Genomic DNA, 15,658 nt, shown 5'->3' on the forward strand with positions numbered 1-15,658 from the left:
TCTGTCCGCAGAGTTTTCATAGATTTGCAAGGTTTTCATCACGGCTGCTCAATATTGTTGATGATGGGTGTTTACCCAGGGAGACATGGCATTGATTTCCAATAAAGTGCAGATGGCATGCGGTCACACACACTCCTATTTTACCAAGAGCCATCCAATAAGTCATGATTTCACAACCGCAGTAACCTGGTGTTGTGGTTCTTCTGACAAAACCGGGGTGGGGTGTCCGTCATTGTGGAAAACCTTTAGTGGCTAACAACTTTATGCCTGGGATTCATTTGACTTGCTTTCACTGCATGGCTTTTTAATTTCTTCTTTTTGTGTTGCAGGCTTCCTCAGCACAGGTGACCAGGCAGCTAAAGGGAACTATGGGCTCTTGGACCAAATCCAGGCTTTGAGATGGATCAGTGAGAACATCGGCTTCTTCGGAGGAGATTCCAATCGCATCACAGTGTTTGGTTCTGGGATCGGAGCTTCTTGTGTCAGCCTGCTCACGCTCTCCCATCACTCTGAAGGTACAGTGGGGCAGAGGCGCCGGTGTGGTGGGGCTGTGTGTGATATAGCTGTTCAGCTTGTGCCTGCTGGTGTGCAGGCTTCTTGATATTATCTAGGCATGCAGGTAGTGAGTTACAGCGAGTAATCTAATCGAGTTCACTGTGCAGCATAAGAAATGTTTTAAGATGAAACAAGTTTGCATTCAAATGAATGTGATTTTCAGTCCAGAAATGGAAACTTCACGGTGGATTTCAAGCCACATGTGGGCTTTGACATATTCTGCCGGTTTGTTAGTATTCTTCCCTGTACCAAAAAATGGGTGTAGTGTGACACTGGAAGCAAGACACTGTATGTTAAGGAGAGCTTTTCAAGGTAGCCACGTCGTGCTAAATGGTGCACACTTGCAAGTTTTCTTTTTTAAAAAAACAAAATCACAATGTTTAGCTGCTACTTTAATGTCACCTCATGATGATTTACTGCTCATGTTGGACTTGTCTTTAATGCAACATGCAAGCTTGACTTGGACATGAAATAAACATCCCTCATACTAATCCTCCTCTAATGCATCACTAAATTCAAATAGAGCATTACAGGTAAGTAATTGCTGGAGGCCCAAATGCATAATACTGAAAGTGAAATTATTACATGTTTTTGTGCAAACATTTAAAAGTCATTACTGTAAGGGACCGCATCCTCAATTAGATTTGACATCATGGATGGATGCATGGATCTGAGGTTGCAGTTTGGGGAAGGCCTTCATAAGGACTGGCTGCAGCTCCCAAGCTGGGCTGGGGGAGGTAGGGTGAGGTACAAAAATGAGAATGAATTGCCGGTGGTGTAGGAAGGGTCATTTAAGGCATTATGGGTAGTTGTGGCTCAGCAAGTAGAGCAGATCGTCTACTAATTGGAAGGTCATTGCACAGTTTTGTGGCTACTCCAGTATGCATGTTGAAGTATCCTTGGGAATGATACTGAACTTTGAGTTTCCCCAGATCCATCCATTGCAATGTGAGTATTAGACAAACTATATATATAAGTACCAGTTCATTTACCATATAGTCAAAGCACTTGAAGGGGAGTGTATGAGGTGCTGTCCAGCTCCTAAAATTCAGATAAATTAACTCTTAATTGACCACAGTTGTGTGAATGCGACAGGCTGCAGTCCGCAAAGCGATGTTATATTTTTTTATATGTTATTTTCCAACTGAGAGATTTTTACATTTAGCCAGGCTCATGTAGCCTCATTGCAAACATGTTAACAAGCCACAAACATGTTGCTTTGGACACAGATGGCTGGAGGTGTAACACTGGGCTGTTACTGTACATTACATGGAAATAAACCACATCAAAGAAACCACTCTTGCAGTAGATAGAGGCCTGGTCCCAGACAGTGTTGTGGCCACAAAGCTATTAAGCGATACACCCCCATCACTACACACACCAGCTCAAACACACACACAGAAGCACACACTATTCAAGAACAGAGTGAAATCTCTCTTCTTGGATTTTTGATTAGTGGACCAACCAGGGTGAGTTTGAAAGAGGTCATTTGATCGTCTCTTCCTTGGAACCCCATTACAGTGCCAAGGATTTGTGATATGTTTTGCATTCTCCAATTTGCATTAAAGTGTTACTAATTGCCTTGATTTCCTCCGATGACTGATGACTGCTTTTGAATTGAATTTTTACCATAAATGCCTTTTTTTTATTCATACTTCATAATGCTACGCTCCATGTAGCATGTTATTATACTGCCAGAGAAACCATCTCCTCCCAGTAAATTGGATATTACCGGCTCTGTTTTTTCCCCTGAATGGAAATGTATGCCCCACTGATGGGATAAGAAAAAAGAAAAAGCCAGTAAAACTTGAGCGATCCTAGCAAATTGAAACAGGAAGCCTTCTATCACGCCAGGACTCTTGCTGTGAATGTTACCAATGGCAATCAGATTTCACACAGACTCTCTGGGAGCACAGATTGTTGTAATTATATAAAGTTTAGGACTGGAGTGGGCTGCTGGATGTGACAGGAAATACAAGTGAAGAAATGTCTTTTTGCACCTGCTTTCACAGCCTCCACTGTACACCACCCCGCCCCTCCTTCGGTCTTAAGCGTCGAAGCGAAAACTGGTAAGATGCTGTTGTTGCCAAGGCAACGTCACAAACAAGAAAGGAATCAAAGTGTCCGGGTCTACAAAGTGTTGAAAATTAAGGATAAAAATATATAATCAACTGAATTACAAACTGTGACACAAGAACACCTGGTTTCAGGTGGCCTCTGGTAATGGACTTGTGTAATGATTTTCTATCCGTGTCAGCAGACTGTTGCATCTCTGATAGAGCCTCTTATATTGAGCTTCCTACTTTGCAGTCTGAATGAAAATTAAGTCAGAAACACCACTCACGGTGCATCACAGCCCCTGAATTTATACTCCAACTTGCTTGCATGTAAACCCTTTTCCACTAGAGAAGTAGTATTTTCATAGTAGTGGTACATGTGGTATTATGGAATAAGATTTGCATCCCTACATACACAAACATTTCCCTTCCTGTTCTGCTCAGATGCACGATAATGAAGCCCAGGTGAAAAAATAAAAAAAGAGGAAATCAATGATGGCACACTGTACTGAAGCTCCCTGGTGTGTTGGTGTATTTAATGACAGTATTCCCACTCTTACGGTACAAAGTCTGTCATCACCGCCTGCAGTGCATAGACTTTCCATCTAACCGAGACTCTTTTCATGCCTGTTGGTGGCAGAGTGACAACTTATTTTAGATGCTCCATGCTCCTCCTGAAGCTTATTTAATAAGCTGAATTCTCCTATATCATCCTGGCCCTCTGGCCTCTCTCTTTGATTGCCTGCTCCGCTGGCCTGGCCTTGGTGGCGTTTTCGTGTGGGTGTGCCGAGGGCTCCAGTCACAGGGTACATCCATCACGGAGTTTTCCCCTCCTGGCCCGTGTGGAGGCTGGTCTGGATGCCTTCTCGCGAGGGCTAGCTTTTTTAGACCATGGTGCCTGCCCTGCCTCGTCCTACATCCAATCTCATCCTTACTTCACCCATCTGTCTCCTTGCCTACACAGTCAGTAAAAGCATGCACGGGACATGCTCTTTTTCACCATGTGCCAGTGCGTCTCTCTCCCTTGTCTCCCTCTCTAGGTTTCTGCTCCCTAGTCTGCAGCATGTGTGGTGTGTTGCTATTAATAAGATGGCTGCCTTGTCTGGTATGTGGCAAGCAATCTTGCTGCACATCTGAGACTTTGGAAGCAGAATGGTCATTAAAAGCGCAGTCTCTCTCGGCGGGAGAGTGTTTTTGACCAGCTTATTAAATGTAGCTCAACAGTTGTGTTCCCACTGAGGAAAATCTCTGTCCCCATCTTCTTTTTTTCTCCATCTTCAAAAAGAAAATGGCTAAAGAAGTTCAAAAGAAAGGACATTAGCAAGTCCCATGTATTATCTATCTGGCATCGCACAGGCGCTAATTAAACATGCAGATTTGGCTTTTTCCCCTATCTCCTAATAATCGTTATGATTTCAAAATTGAGATGGCTTTTCTGTGCATGAGCAGAATACCAAGTGCCCAGTGACTCAGACATGTGCATTTGTACATATATCTCTAGAGATTCAAAGAAGTGTTGCTCAATTCAAAACCCAAAGGAAATATACTATGCCATTCACACTCAGTGTCAGTGTGCATCTCATCCCCGCACATATGTCAGCACAGGCGTGTCCATTCACAGCTCACACATGAGGGAAGGGCTAGGTGTAGAGGCGCTGAAGGTCGTTTGGTTTCTTTTTTCTTTTTTTTCCTTCCTCCCTCTCTTCCAGTAAGCAATCAGGATAAAAGCTCCACTTCTAAGGAAGTGCTCCCGTTTTAATGGAATGTTCTGGACATTAAAGACAGCTAGTGAGGAGGATCCTTCATGCCAATGTCAGCTTTCATTTTTATTAAGACTTCTGGGTTATTGAGAACCATAAATACACATGTTAAATGCCTGGGTTTTATTACAGAAGTGCAAGGAGTACAAATGCATTTTAATGCAAGACGCCTCCTCGCAAATACTTAAACCCCATGAACCATGAGGGCAAGGGAGCAGGTACTTTGTTTTCAGGAGAGGGCATAGGTTTGAATCTATTTAGTGGGAAGAACAGGAGAGGATTTGATTAAGTGATAGAATGTGTGATTGGATCTGGAGAAACTGAAGATCAGAGCGACAGATTGTTTTTGCTTTTTTTTTAAAAAAATCTTAAATATGAACTTTATTACAGGCCACTGATGTTGTTTTAAATTTGCGAGTGTCTAGTGTTTCTAGTGTCATTCTTTCAAAATGTGTTTTGGAAGACACTTACAGAGCATGTTTAGCCAGGTAGGTAAGATACAGCCACAAAGCTTCAAGAGTATAACTGAGATTCAAGCAAAGGTTGATTTTGAACATGGATTTAGCCCTTCTCGTTTCATGGGATTTGATAGATCCACAAGGTATTTTATGGCATTTACTACCATCGGGGACTGTGGCCCTGAAATCATCGCACAAACAAAACCTTTATCAATTATTTATTAATGCTGTTAAGGGGGATTCTTTAACCCAAATCCTAACAAACTAAATATGAAAGGAAAGATTAAAAGAGAGTCCAAAGGATTAAAATCAACAAGTGAAAACCAAGTAAAACAAATAGCAGGCTTGTTAGAGCCATGAGTCATACAGTGATGGATATTACAACATAAGTATGCACTTACACAGAAGGCTAACTAAAGCATTCAGTCTTTGTTTATAGTAAGATGTTGTACAAAAATAGCTGATTGTAGTGTTAACCTGCTGGCGTTAGCTTGCCAATGATTGTAATTTAAAGAAATATTAGGCTTAGCGTTCTTACACCACGACAGTGGCCCCTGCTCATTCTAAAATGGGCGAGCATTGCTCAATCTGCAGCTTAAAGAAAATATCAGCACACCAGAACGAAGACAAGATGGAAGGAAGCTCATTAGCATGCACGAAATACCAGACCTAGTGTCGAAGAATGGCAGTTTCTACATGCACGGTACAGAAATAAACACTCAAAAAGTACAAGCAGGAACCTGCAATAGGTCAAAAATACACAGCCTGACATGTACTTGTTCTTTAAAGCAGCCACACTCCAACTTCTGCGCCACTTTACTCCCCTTTGCCTATGAGAGTATTAATTTAGCCTTCCAGTGGGCGGCTCATTGGTGTCACAACATAATAATGCGGAGGTGATAATCAGGTAACACTTATTATTCTTCAGCAAGAAGAAATCATAAAAAAACAGTAAAAACTCAGAGATGATTAACAAAAGATGATTTTTTTTTTTTCATGTTCAGCTCTGGCTAACATATAAGATAAGATAAGAAAGATAACTCTTTATTGTCATTGCACAGTCATCCATAGTACAATAGTACAATGAAATTGGAAAGCTGTACGTCGGCACTTCATATAACACAACACGACATGATACGACACATCACAACGCAACACAAACAACACAACACAGTATATTAACTTAGTAATAAAAAAGAAGAAGAAGTGTATTTGAATTCCACACTGTTATTATTGCACATTAATTGTTATTGCATCTTGTTATAAATATAAATATTATTATTGTTACTGTTTTTACCGTTGTTACCTCCCCCCCAAAAAAGTCCAGGTAGGTAGCCAGTCAGGTCAGCTATTTGCATTGATTAGGACTATTGCCCTGTTGTAAAAGCTGTCCTTGAGTCTATTTGTTCGGGACCTCAGCAGCCTGAACCTCCTGCCAGATGGCAGCAGCTTAAACACCCGCTGTCCTGGGTGTGTACCGTCCCGTAGGATGCTGCGTGCCCTCTTGAGACAGCAAGTGCTGTACAGGTCCTTCAGGGAGGGAAGAGGATGTCCAAGGATTTTTTGGGCCATAATGATGACTCCCTGGAGTGCCTTTCTGTGTGCTGTGGTGCAGCTGGAGAACCACACACCGATGCAATGTGTCAGCACACTTTCAATGGAGCAGCGGTAGAAGACGGTCAGCAGCTAGTGGTGTGGAGCTTTGGGGAGCGGGGCGATTGTGGCCTATGAGTTGGGTGTTCGTCTTGTAATTGGAAGGTTGCCGGTTCGAGCCCCGGCTCGGACAGTGTCGGTCATTATGTCCATGGGCAAGACACTTCAACTACCGCCTACTGGTGATGGCCAGAGGGGCCGATGGCGCGATATGGCAGCCTCGCCTCTGTCAGTCTGCCCCAGGGCAGCTGTGGCTACAACTGTAGCTTGCCTTCACCAGTGTATGAATGTGAGAGTGAATGAATAGTGGTATTGTAAAGCGCTTTGAGGGGTCCCGAAAAGCGCTATATAAATGCAATCCATTATTATTATTATTATTATTGTAGCAATGGCATCTTCAGTTGATCTGTTAGCTCTGTATGCAAACTGGAGCGGGTCGAGTGTGGGTGGCAGGCAGGACACGATGTGACGTCGGACCAGTTTCTCGAAGCACTTCATTATAACAGGTGTTAGAGCAACTGGTCGGTAGTCGTTGAGGCTGCTAATGTTAGTACGCTTTGGCAGTGGGACAATTGTGGCTGACTTTAGGCACGGCAGGATGCAGGACTGGGACAGTGAAGTGTTGAAGATCTTAGTGAAGACCCCAGCCAGCTGGTCTGCACACTCTTTTAGGACCTTTGCGGTTACCCCATCTGGTCCGGCGGCCTTCCTGGGGTTCACTGCCCTCAGTGTGCGCCTCACCTCATATTCCTGCACCATGAGGCTTGGGCTGCTGCTGCTGTCCGATGTTTTTGCTGCTGCCGCCTCTGGTCCCTTCACCTCAAAGCATGCGAAGAAGTGGTTCAGCTCCTCCTCAAGCGCCGCGTTACCCTCAGTCAACGTGGTATTGCAAGGTTTGTAGTTGGTTAAGTGCTGAACTCCCTGCCATACCTGTCATGAGTTGTTGTTGCTGAAGTGGTCTTCGATCCTTCTCTTGTACGCTGCCTTGGCTTCTCTGATGCCTCTTTTCAACTCAGATTCTGGTTGGAATACACCAGGAGACGTTTGTCCACAGTGACACTGTTGACACAGAAGTTAATATATGAGAGCACTGATGTTGTGTGCTCTTCAAGGTCCTGATGTTCGAACACGCTCCAGTCCGTGTTTTCAGGGGTTGCTCTGTAGCCTTTTTGGATGTTGCTGTAGGCTTTATCCAGTGTGTGTTTTCCCCCTCATTGCACATTTAATATGCTGTTCAAATACTGACCTTAAATCAGCATGGTTGAAGTCCCCAGCTATAATGTGCACTGCACATTAACATATGTGATGTGTTACAGTTTCAAGCCTGGTGGGTGTGTACGGGCAAGGCTGTGTGTGTGTGATCCAAGAGCTCACTGGTGTCATGGCTTGTGCGATCCTGTTAATTTATGTATTCCATACATTATAACTTTGTAGATTTTCATTCTGTTTTACACTGGACTTTGAATCTCTCTCAGCTTGAGAAGATTCAAATTTTGAAGGTCAATGTAGGGACTGATTCTGACTGATTCCAAAGCAAAAACAGGGGAGAAAATAAAGATGCCATCTATTTGAACTCAAATAAATCTGCCTGTTTTAACTCAGTGCTTGTGTTGGCATGTGCACCCAACCTCTGCTCTGATAAGCATTTATGATGCACACGCAGGCTTGTAGTTGTCCTTAGAGTAAAGAACACAAACACTGTTGTTCTATGCATGCTTGGAATTGCAAGGGTGTGTTGAGCCTTGAAAACTTGTGCTCTTATTCACTGGTGCATCTTGAGATACAACACGTAATTTAAGGCTAATATATATGCTGCTTTAAATTACCCTGTCTTAGAGAGTGAAGAAGGAGGCCAACAGGCTGCATGAAGTGTTGCAGTGAATCACTTCTTTAACTGTAATGTTGGTCTACGTCTGGCTATGACCTTTGAAAAATAACACGTGTGGGTTTTCTTTCTGAAACAAGACTCATGGGACGTTCTCCTTGCGGAATGGCCTACAGGCCTGCTAATGTCCCTGCACTGAGCTCTTGCTGTACAGATCTAGAGGTGCAATCCATCTACGTTCTTGGCCCACTTCATTTGTGTGGGTTCACCCATCCTTTCCCTGTCTGGTTTAAGTGACAAATAAAGGTACCTCGCAAGAGCTGGAATTTGCCTCAGAGTCGCCAGGAAAGATAGCAGCATAACCGCATCCCTGGGATGTTATTCATACACCATGCAGCTGCCATTGTTGTGCAAATGCATCCAGCTTGAGAAAATTCAGGGACAATTGTCAAACTTGAATAGACCCCATTTCTAAGGTGTCAAAAGCATTCAGCGACTCGGCACTGTAAAGTTACCTGGGTGTTTGGGGCAACAGAATGCCTCTATCTCGAGGTTTGATTTGGCTGTTTGCTGAAGGGTGTCTGTGCATTTCAGGGTGTGAAAAAGACCTATGCGAGATGAGAGAATGGGGACGCGCCTTGTCAGGTGCTGTATTCTTCCACCTCGATTGACAAGAGCGATAATTAAACCAGGGGGATGCCATCTCTGCGGAGCAAGAATGCTTGTATTTATTTACGCTGACTACTCAGCTTTGTTGTCTGCCACATACCGTCGCCTTCATTGTGTGGAAAAAGCAAACTGCTTTTAACAAGTGGTCTTTGTGACATTTTTCAGTCACTCTTCGACTTTGTATAGTGAAGCAAAATTGCCTAATTTTTTCCTAAACAAAGACTGAGGATTACCCACCAAATAAAAGGTATTACACTCTTTTTGAAACTGAAAGAAATTGTAAATAGCCTAATTCAAGCAGCAAATTGGCTTTTTTTTTCTTCCAAAGCTCCGCAGAAGGAAATTGAAATCAAAGTTGTGCTTAGCAGAAGGGGAAAAAAAGGAAAAGCGCCCCACTAGAGTAATGTGAGGTGGGAGGGGTGTTATGAGGGGAAAGAAGCCTTTGAGGTCAGATAGCCAGTTTGAGGTGAACACTCTAGAAAATAATATCCAGTCGGACTGTCCATCAGAGTGTGGCAGCTTTACCTATCCCTCACCAGGAGAGAGCCGAGGAATGAAGAATTGACAAATGGTCCTAAAATGGAGAAAGCAGTTTATTCAAGTGCTCCAGACATTAGTCTGTCTCAGCTTGCAGCAGTTCTTTGAGCCTATAAAGCATGGAGTTATAGGTGTTAAAGAGACAAGCAGCAGGTCAGAGTAAGAAGCAGTGGATAATTGAGTACTTTAGTAAATCCATGCCTCCATCAACCAAGGTAATACCTCAGAGCATTGCATATACCTGCAGCCCAGGACCCACAACTGGTACGATAGACCTCAGCAGCTTGAGAGACTCGTGGCACACACGGGCTGTCTGAGCAGCATTCTTCAAGATAATACAAGGAGACCCATCTGGTGATGTATTGCCGAGATTACTTTTGGGATCTAATCGCAGCTGATGAACGAGGTCACTACAGAATATGTCATCTGTTTATGACCTGCAGTCCCCGGTGAAGACGCTGGCGAGTCATTAGTTCAGGTAGATGTAATCTATGAATCATTCTTGATAAATCATTGTCAAGGGCGCATTCAAACAGCTCCTAATAGACAGTGACAGCAGTGGTGAGGGGAATGGTGGCACAGCTCCTCGCTGTGCCCTTACTGTTCTTTGATCCTCTTAGGCTTTGGATCAATCATACCAATAGCTGCATCATATTGCTCCCAGACTGTCTGGTCTGCTTCCTCTCTTTATTGGTCTAATGACTTGATGGAGGTTTCTTTCCGTCTGTCTGTCTGTCTATTTCCTCGCTGCACTCATCCCCACTCTAGCACCTTCATCTCCGAGGCATTTTCTCGAGCTCCTTTTCCTTGTTCTCAAAGCAGTTTCTTTCTTTCTCTGTTGCGCGCCCTCCCCCGTGTCTCTTCTCGTCTTCTCACCATGTCTCCCTCTCTCTGCCTCAGTCTTTCTCTGGCACCAGTGTAAAGCATCCATTATAGAGCGATGCATGGGTGTCTGTGTGAGTGGGAGAGAGGGACTTGGCACTCCTCCTGCCCCACCTGCAGAGGAAGCACTGACAGCTGAGCACTGGGGGCTCATCGTTCCCCCTCCTCCTCCGCCCATCTCCACATCTCCACTGACCTCCCTCCTCCTCTCACACCTTCTCCCTCGCTTTCTCTCTCTATCTCTCTTTGGTCGCTGTTGTTCAACACAAACCGGCCCAATTTCTGACGCTCACTATCTTCCCTTTACGCCATTTTCACATTTCATTATGTCCATCTAGTTTATTTCTTTCCTCTCCTTATGTCTTCCTATTTTGTTGCCCTCTTTCCTGCTTGTTAAAATTAGTTTTTTGCTCTTTCTTTCTTTTCTTTTTTTTGTTATACCCATGATTGTTTGTACTCATTCATTAGGCATTCTGCACCAGGCAAAAAAGGCCGGTGAAACGTGTTAATAAATACATGGTTGTTTCTGTGTTTGTCTGCCAGATGAACAACTACAGTGTAATTAGCTGAACTTTCCCCTTTAGCGATGACCCCGAGCACTCCGTGTTTGCTTGTTGTAGCTGACAGCTCACCTCCACGGCTAGCTGGGTCAGTCCTTCGGTGGCTGTGCATCTGTTTTCTCGGCTGAGGGAAAGAAAAAGCGCTCAGTGTCTCTGCATGAATAACAGATGGATACTGTGGAGCTGCTTTTAAAGCACGCCATGCTTGAAAGCGCCATCGCGTTTCTCGTCAATTTCACAGGTTTTCATACCATGTGATTTATGTGTGTACATCCTCCGCTGGCGGAAAAAGGGAGCCTTACCAGGTGTTTCCGAGTGCTTTTCGGTGATGTTTTTCAAACTCCTACATTATTTTCAAATAGGAAATGTATGATTTTACTCTCACTCCATTCTCCTCTAACTACTCCATCCATACAAAGAGAAAAATACTTGCCTGCTTCATGATTATAGGCATCCAGAAACATATGCATCGTTCTGTTTACATTTACCCTACTTGGTACAGTTTGTGCTTACAGACAAGATGGTTTGAAGGGAAATTTGTTTTTTCAGTGTGCGATAAGAAATGTCGCATAGGAAAAAACATCAGTCCAATTACTTTGCAGTTGGGCCGAGCTCGTGGGATTTTCTCGCTGAGAGCCCATCACAGTGTGATGCAGACAATGATATTCGTGTATACCATCTGGATTCCTACCAGTGACATAATGTGCTGTAATTTACACCTCAGCTCTTCACTGTGCGTGTGTGAGGCTGTGACGTGCAGTCGCAAGCTGTAGCTCCGCATTTGAGTCGTTCAGTTCCGGGCAGTGCAAATGTATTAGCTGTAAAAATTTGCATAGTCTGAGCACAATAAAATCCCCAATGAGACGAACTTCAGCAATCATGCTGACAAGCAGAAACCCCTACTGTAAAGGGCCAACATTGTGCAAACTGACAAAAAGACTAAATCTTTAGCTCTCAGGCCCACAAGGCTGTAATAGATTTTTTGCTTAGAGAGGTAACATAAGCTATAGATCCTTTTCAGTGGTAAAAGAGAGTGACTCACCAAATCGAATGCAACTGTTACAGAACAACATTGCCAATTTGCTATTTCACAACTTGAAGACAGTTTCTCTCTCCTGAACAGGAACTTCTATCTCAGGTTACAGTGATCACCTTTGGTTTGTATTTGAACCGAGAGATTACCTGTTACAGGTTTTAGAGACAAATGCTTTGAGAAGAAAAGTTCACTTTTTACCTTTATACCATCCACATGCTACAAATAAAGTATCATCTTAACAACAGGTAATGGCTTCTGCATGCTTTTAACAAAGATGTGGAGCCCACCCACCAGCTGACCTCCTATACCATAATGATTGAGCAATCATAAGAGTATAATTCGGTGCACTCTACAAATTGCTCCCTTCGTGCCACAGATATAGGACTTCAAAACGGAGGAGAACCCGATTTATTTTTTTGCCCTTTGCCACAACTGCCTCAAATAAAATAGTATGCTGAAGTTCACTGCAGTATCTTTGCGCTCATGTAATTCACTGGTGTGTGATGTAAAGTTATCGATGTGCATGTTGCCCTGTATCTATATGTGTCTACACTGCTCCTGGCTCCTCTAGCTCATCTTTCTGGGAGACAGAACATGCACAGGTTGTCAATACAAATGTCTCATCCTGGGACAATGGGTCTATCTTTTTACTAAATCTCTGGCTGTGTGAAAAGGAAGAAAAATAAGAATCAGCTCTGGGTTTACCCCTGGAAATTTGTGTACTGATACATAGAAATCTCACAATCTTTGCACATGATTTATCAATACACAACATTTGCAGCATTGACAGTATAACCAGGTTAGAACGCTGCAGCTACAATTCAATGGTTAGAAGGAAAAGGCTCTCCTGAGCCACGTTAAACTGCTCATGTGTAGAATTTGAAAACTTCTGACTTTAGCAACCATCAAACGCGTAACTGTTTTTATATTTGGGGGGATATATTGGGGTTTTAGGACCTGTGTGAAAAGTTTCACAGTATTTAAGTAGTCTTTAGCTCTGCAAGCTTCATGAAGGATATTCCAAAGCTCTTCTTTGGATGATGCCGTTTGTTACATTCTCTGTAAAGATGATCCCACACACCGCTTCAATATTTTTTTTCTTATTTTCTTAAGGCCTTGACTTTCAGAAGTTGTACATGGTTTTTCAGACCTACAACTTCTCCTGTTACCCTCTATTTGTCTGGTTTCCTCACATTTTTAAGGACATGCTGCACACCATGCTGAGATGTGCCAGGTTTTTGGATACTAGCTCTTTGGAAATCACCTTGTTGGTTCAAAAGTACAATTTTATACCTGTCAAACTGTGTTATCTTTGACATTTTTTAGAGATTCGGCTAAAGAAATGGGAACAAATTATGTGTCTTTGCAACAAGGTGGTAAGAAATTGCCTTAGGGTTCTTGTTGTGTGTAGACAAAACACTGGTTCATCCCTTGAGTTAAAAGGGGTCTTTTTATGCTTGACTGATTCATAGGTCAGTGTTAAGTGTGTTGTAAGGGAATTCCCAGTGAAAAAACACTCCTCACCTGAGTATTGCTTTTGAACGCAGCATTAACCCTGACTCATCTTCTAGCTCTCTGATCAGAGCTTGATTACAAGTGGCATCTTAACCACTGTTAAGTCTCTCTTTGCTTTTTGGTCTCATTCTGCTTGTAGGTATTTAGAAAATGCATTCAATGTGTTAAACTAACTGTCAAAACATGTGTAGTAACTCTCTTTCTGTTATAGTCTTCCTGATCCTAATGTTTGTGGACTAGCTTTGTTATCTCCTTTGGTGGCTTTTTGGCTGCCCAGAGCCTGACAGTGGTGAAAAGGATCACAGCATTAAATCTCTAGTTTGGACTACAGTAAGGCAGATAACAGCCAATTTTCTCCTTTGTAGTGATCTCCCCTGCTACTCTGTTGTCTTTTGTATGTTAGCTTGATTGCATATTTCAATATATTAACCACAGAAGTGTTTTGTATTTGAACTGAGTTGCCTCATTTGGTATTGGGTTTCTGTAGAGTTCATCTGTTTTTGTTTAGTTTTAACTTTCAGTCAGCCTTCACAGTTAGCCTTTGGTGAGGTCCCCTCCCAAGACTTGTGCCTGTGAGTAAAAGCACTGCGGCACAAATACAAAGAATACGATTTCAGTTTGCAGTGAAGCACATCTGTTCAGTAGTAAGTTGCACCCCTGGGCACTCCTTAGTGTAAATTGTCTCCCCAAGGTAGCTGCATTAATTTGCTTGTTTTGCTGGGCTGATATTTTAACTATTTTAGTATTGTGATTGTAGCTCTTGTGTTTTTGAAATGGTTAAGATAATACTTTATTATCCATCTATTTTCTTCCACTTGTCCAATTTAGGCTGCGCTTGCACAAATCCCAGCTACTATCAGGTGAAAGGCAGGTACACCCTGGACAGGTTGTCAGTGTATTGCAGGGCTAATAAAGAGAGACAAAACCAATTGCACCTATGGGCAATATGGAATCTCCAGTTAACCTAACCCCACTACTTGCATGTCTTTAGACACAAATAGAACACACAAACACAGAAAACACATAGAAATCGATTGGCTAGATGAAGGATTGCAACCCAGAATCTTTGTGCTGTAAGGCAAAGGTGCTAACCACCGCACCATCGTACTACCCACTTATACTTCTAATTCTATGGGTTTTATTAAACTTTTGTTTGCTGCAGATCCAGTCTTATTTTTGATTACTTGACTTAATTATCAAATAAACGATTGAAATGAACCTGTTACATCGAGGCCTTGCCACTACCAAGTGATATGATCAGATTAAGATTTCCAAGGTGGCTGGTCTACTTCCTCTTGTAACTACCTCCTGCCATAAGTGGCTTCACAAGCAAACAAAAAAACAAACAAACACAAAAACATTCACCTAAAAATAGTCGGATACAAGGGCTGGACTGAAAATCAGTAACAAGTGAAAAAGCATTCAGTGTCCAAAAGAAAAATCTGAAAGACATCCAGAAAGCCTGGAGCACTATAGCTCAAGACCACTTTGAAAGCACAAAAATTAAATGAGCCATGACTCAAGACTTTTGCACAGTAATGTGTACTGATGTCAAAATTTTCCACACATAAAGTTTTTATATTTCATATCATTGCACCGGTTCATGGATTTGTTTTGATCCAATAGTTTTGGGTTTAAAAAAAAAGAACTGTTTATACAATAACAAGAAAACAGGTGTTGCCTCAACTTGATTATGCCTCCTCGAGTGTTTTTCAAAGCTCGAGGTTGTGGTGGATCAGGAACCAGTGAGCCTCCAGTTCATTAAATTAAAAACAAGAACAGCGATGTACGAGTCAAAGAAAACTCGCGCGAAATCCAGCTAAGGTAACAAAGTCAGATTAAATAAAACACTAAAAGGAACCCTTACGCCTCAGAGCTGTTCGTGATGTGGTGTTTAATATTCAACAGAGTGGCAGAAGTAACCGTGTGAACAACGACCAGAAAAGAAATTGCACTGAACTCCTATTTTCTCACCCACAGTAAGCGCACCTGGCTAATTGCTTCAAAATCTAAGCAGACTTTTAGAATCCTGACACTTCCTGCCCAAGCTTTGATGCAGTTGCACATTCAAAACAGCACTTCATTTAAGCATGCCAGCAGGCTTTGACAGCTAAAGTGACTGCTCAACAAAGCAAACAAGAATACCTGCAA

The 15,658-nt window shown here is 42.7% G+C and overlaps 1 protein-coding gene across 4 annotated transcripts in view; it reads left to right on the plus strand.

Annotated features, from left to right (window-relative positions):
• Positions 1 to 15,658, plus strand: part of nlgn3a (neuroligin 3a) — a 133,798-nt gene that overhangs the window by 90,160 nt on the left and 27,980 nt on the right. For all 4 annotated transcript variants that reach the window (XM_080900277.1, XM_080900278.1, XM_080900280.1 and 1 more), the window contains one exon: positions 330 to 515. In XM_080900277.1, the coding sequence (XP_080756403.1) occupies positions 330 to 515 (186 nt within the window). The remainder of the gene's footprint in view (positions 1 to 329; positions 516 to 15,658) is intronic.

The sequence above is a fragment of the Rhamphochromis sp. 'chilingali' genome (assembly GCF_963969265.1).
Source record: "Rhamphochromis sp. 'chilingali' genome assembly, chromosome: 13".
Lineage (NCBI taxonomy): Eukaryota > Metazoa > Chordata > Actinopteri > Cichliformes > Cichlidae > Rhamphochromis > Rhamphochromis sp. 'chilingali'.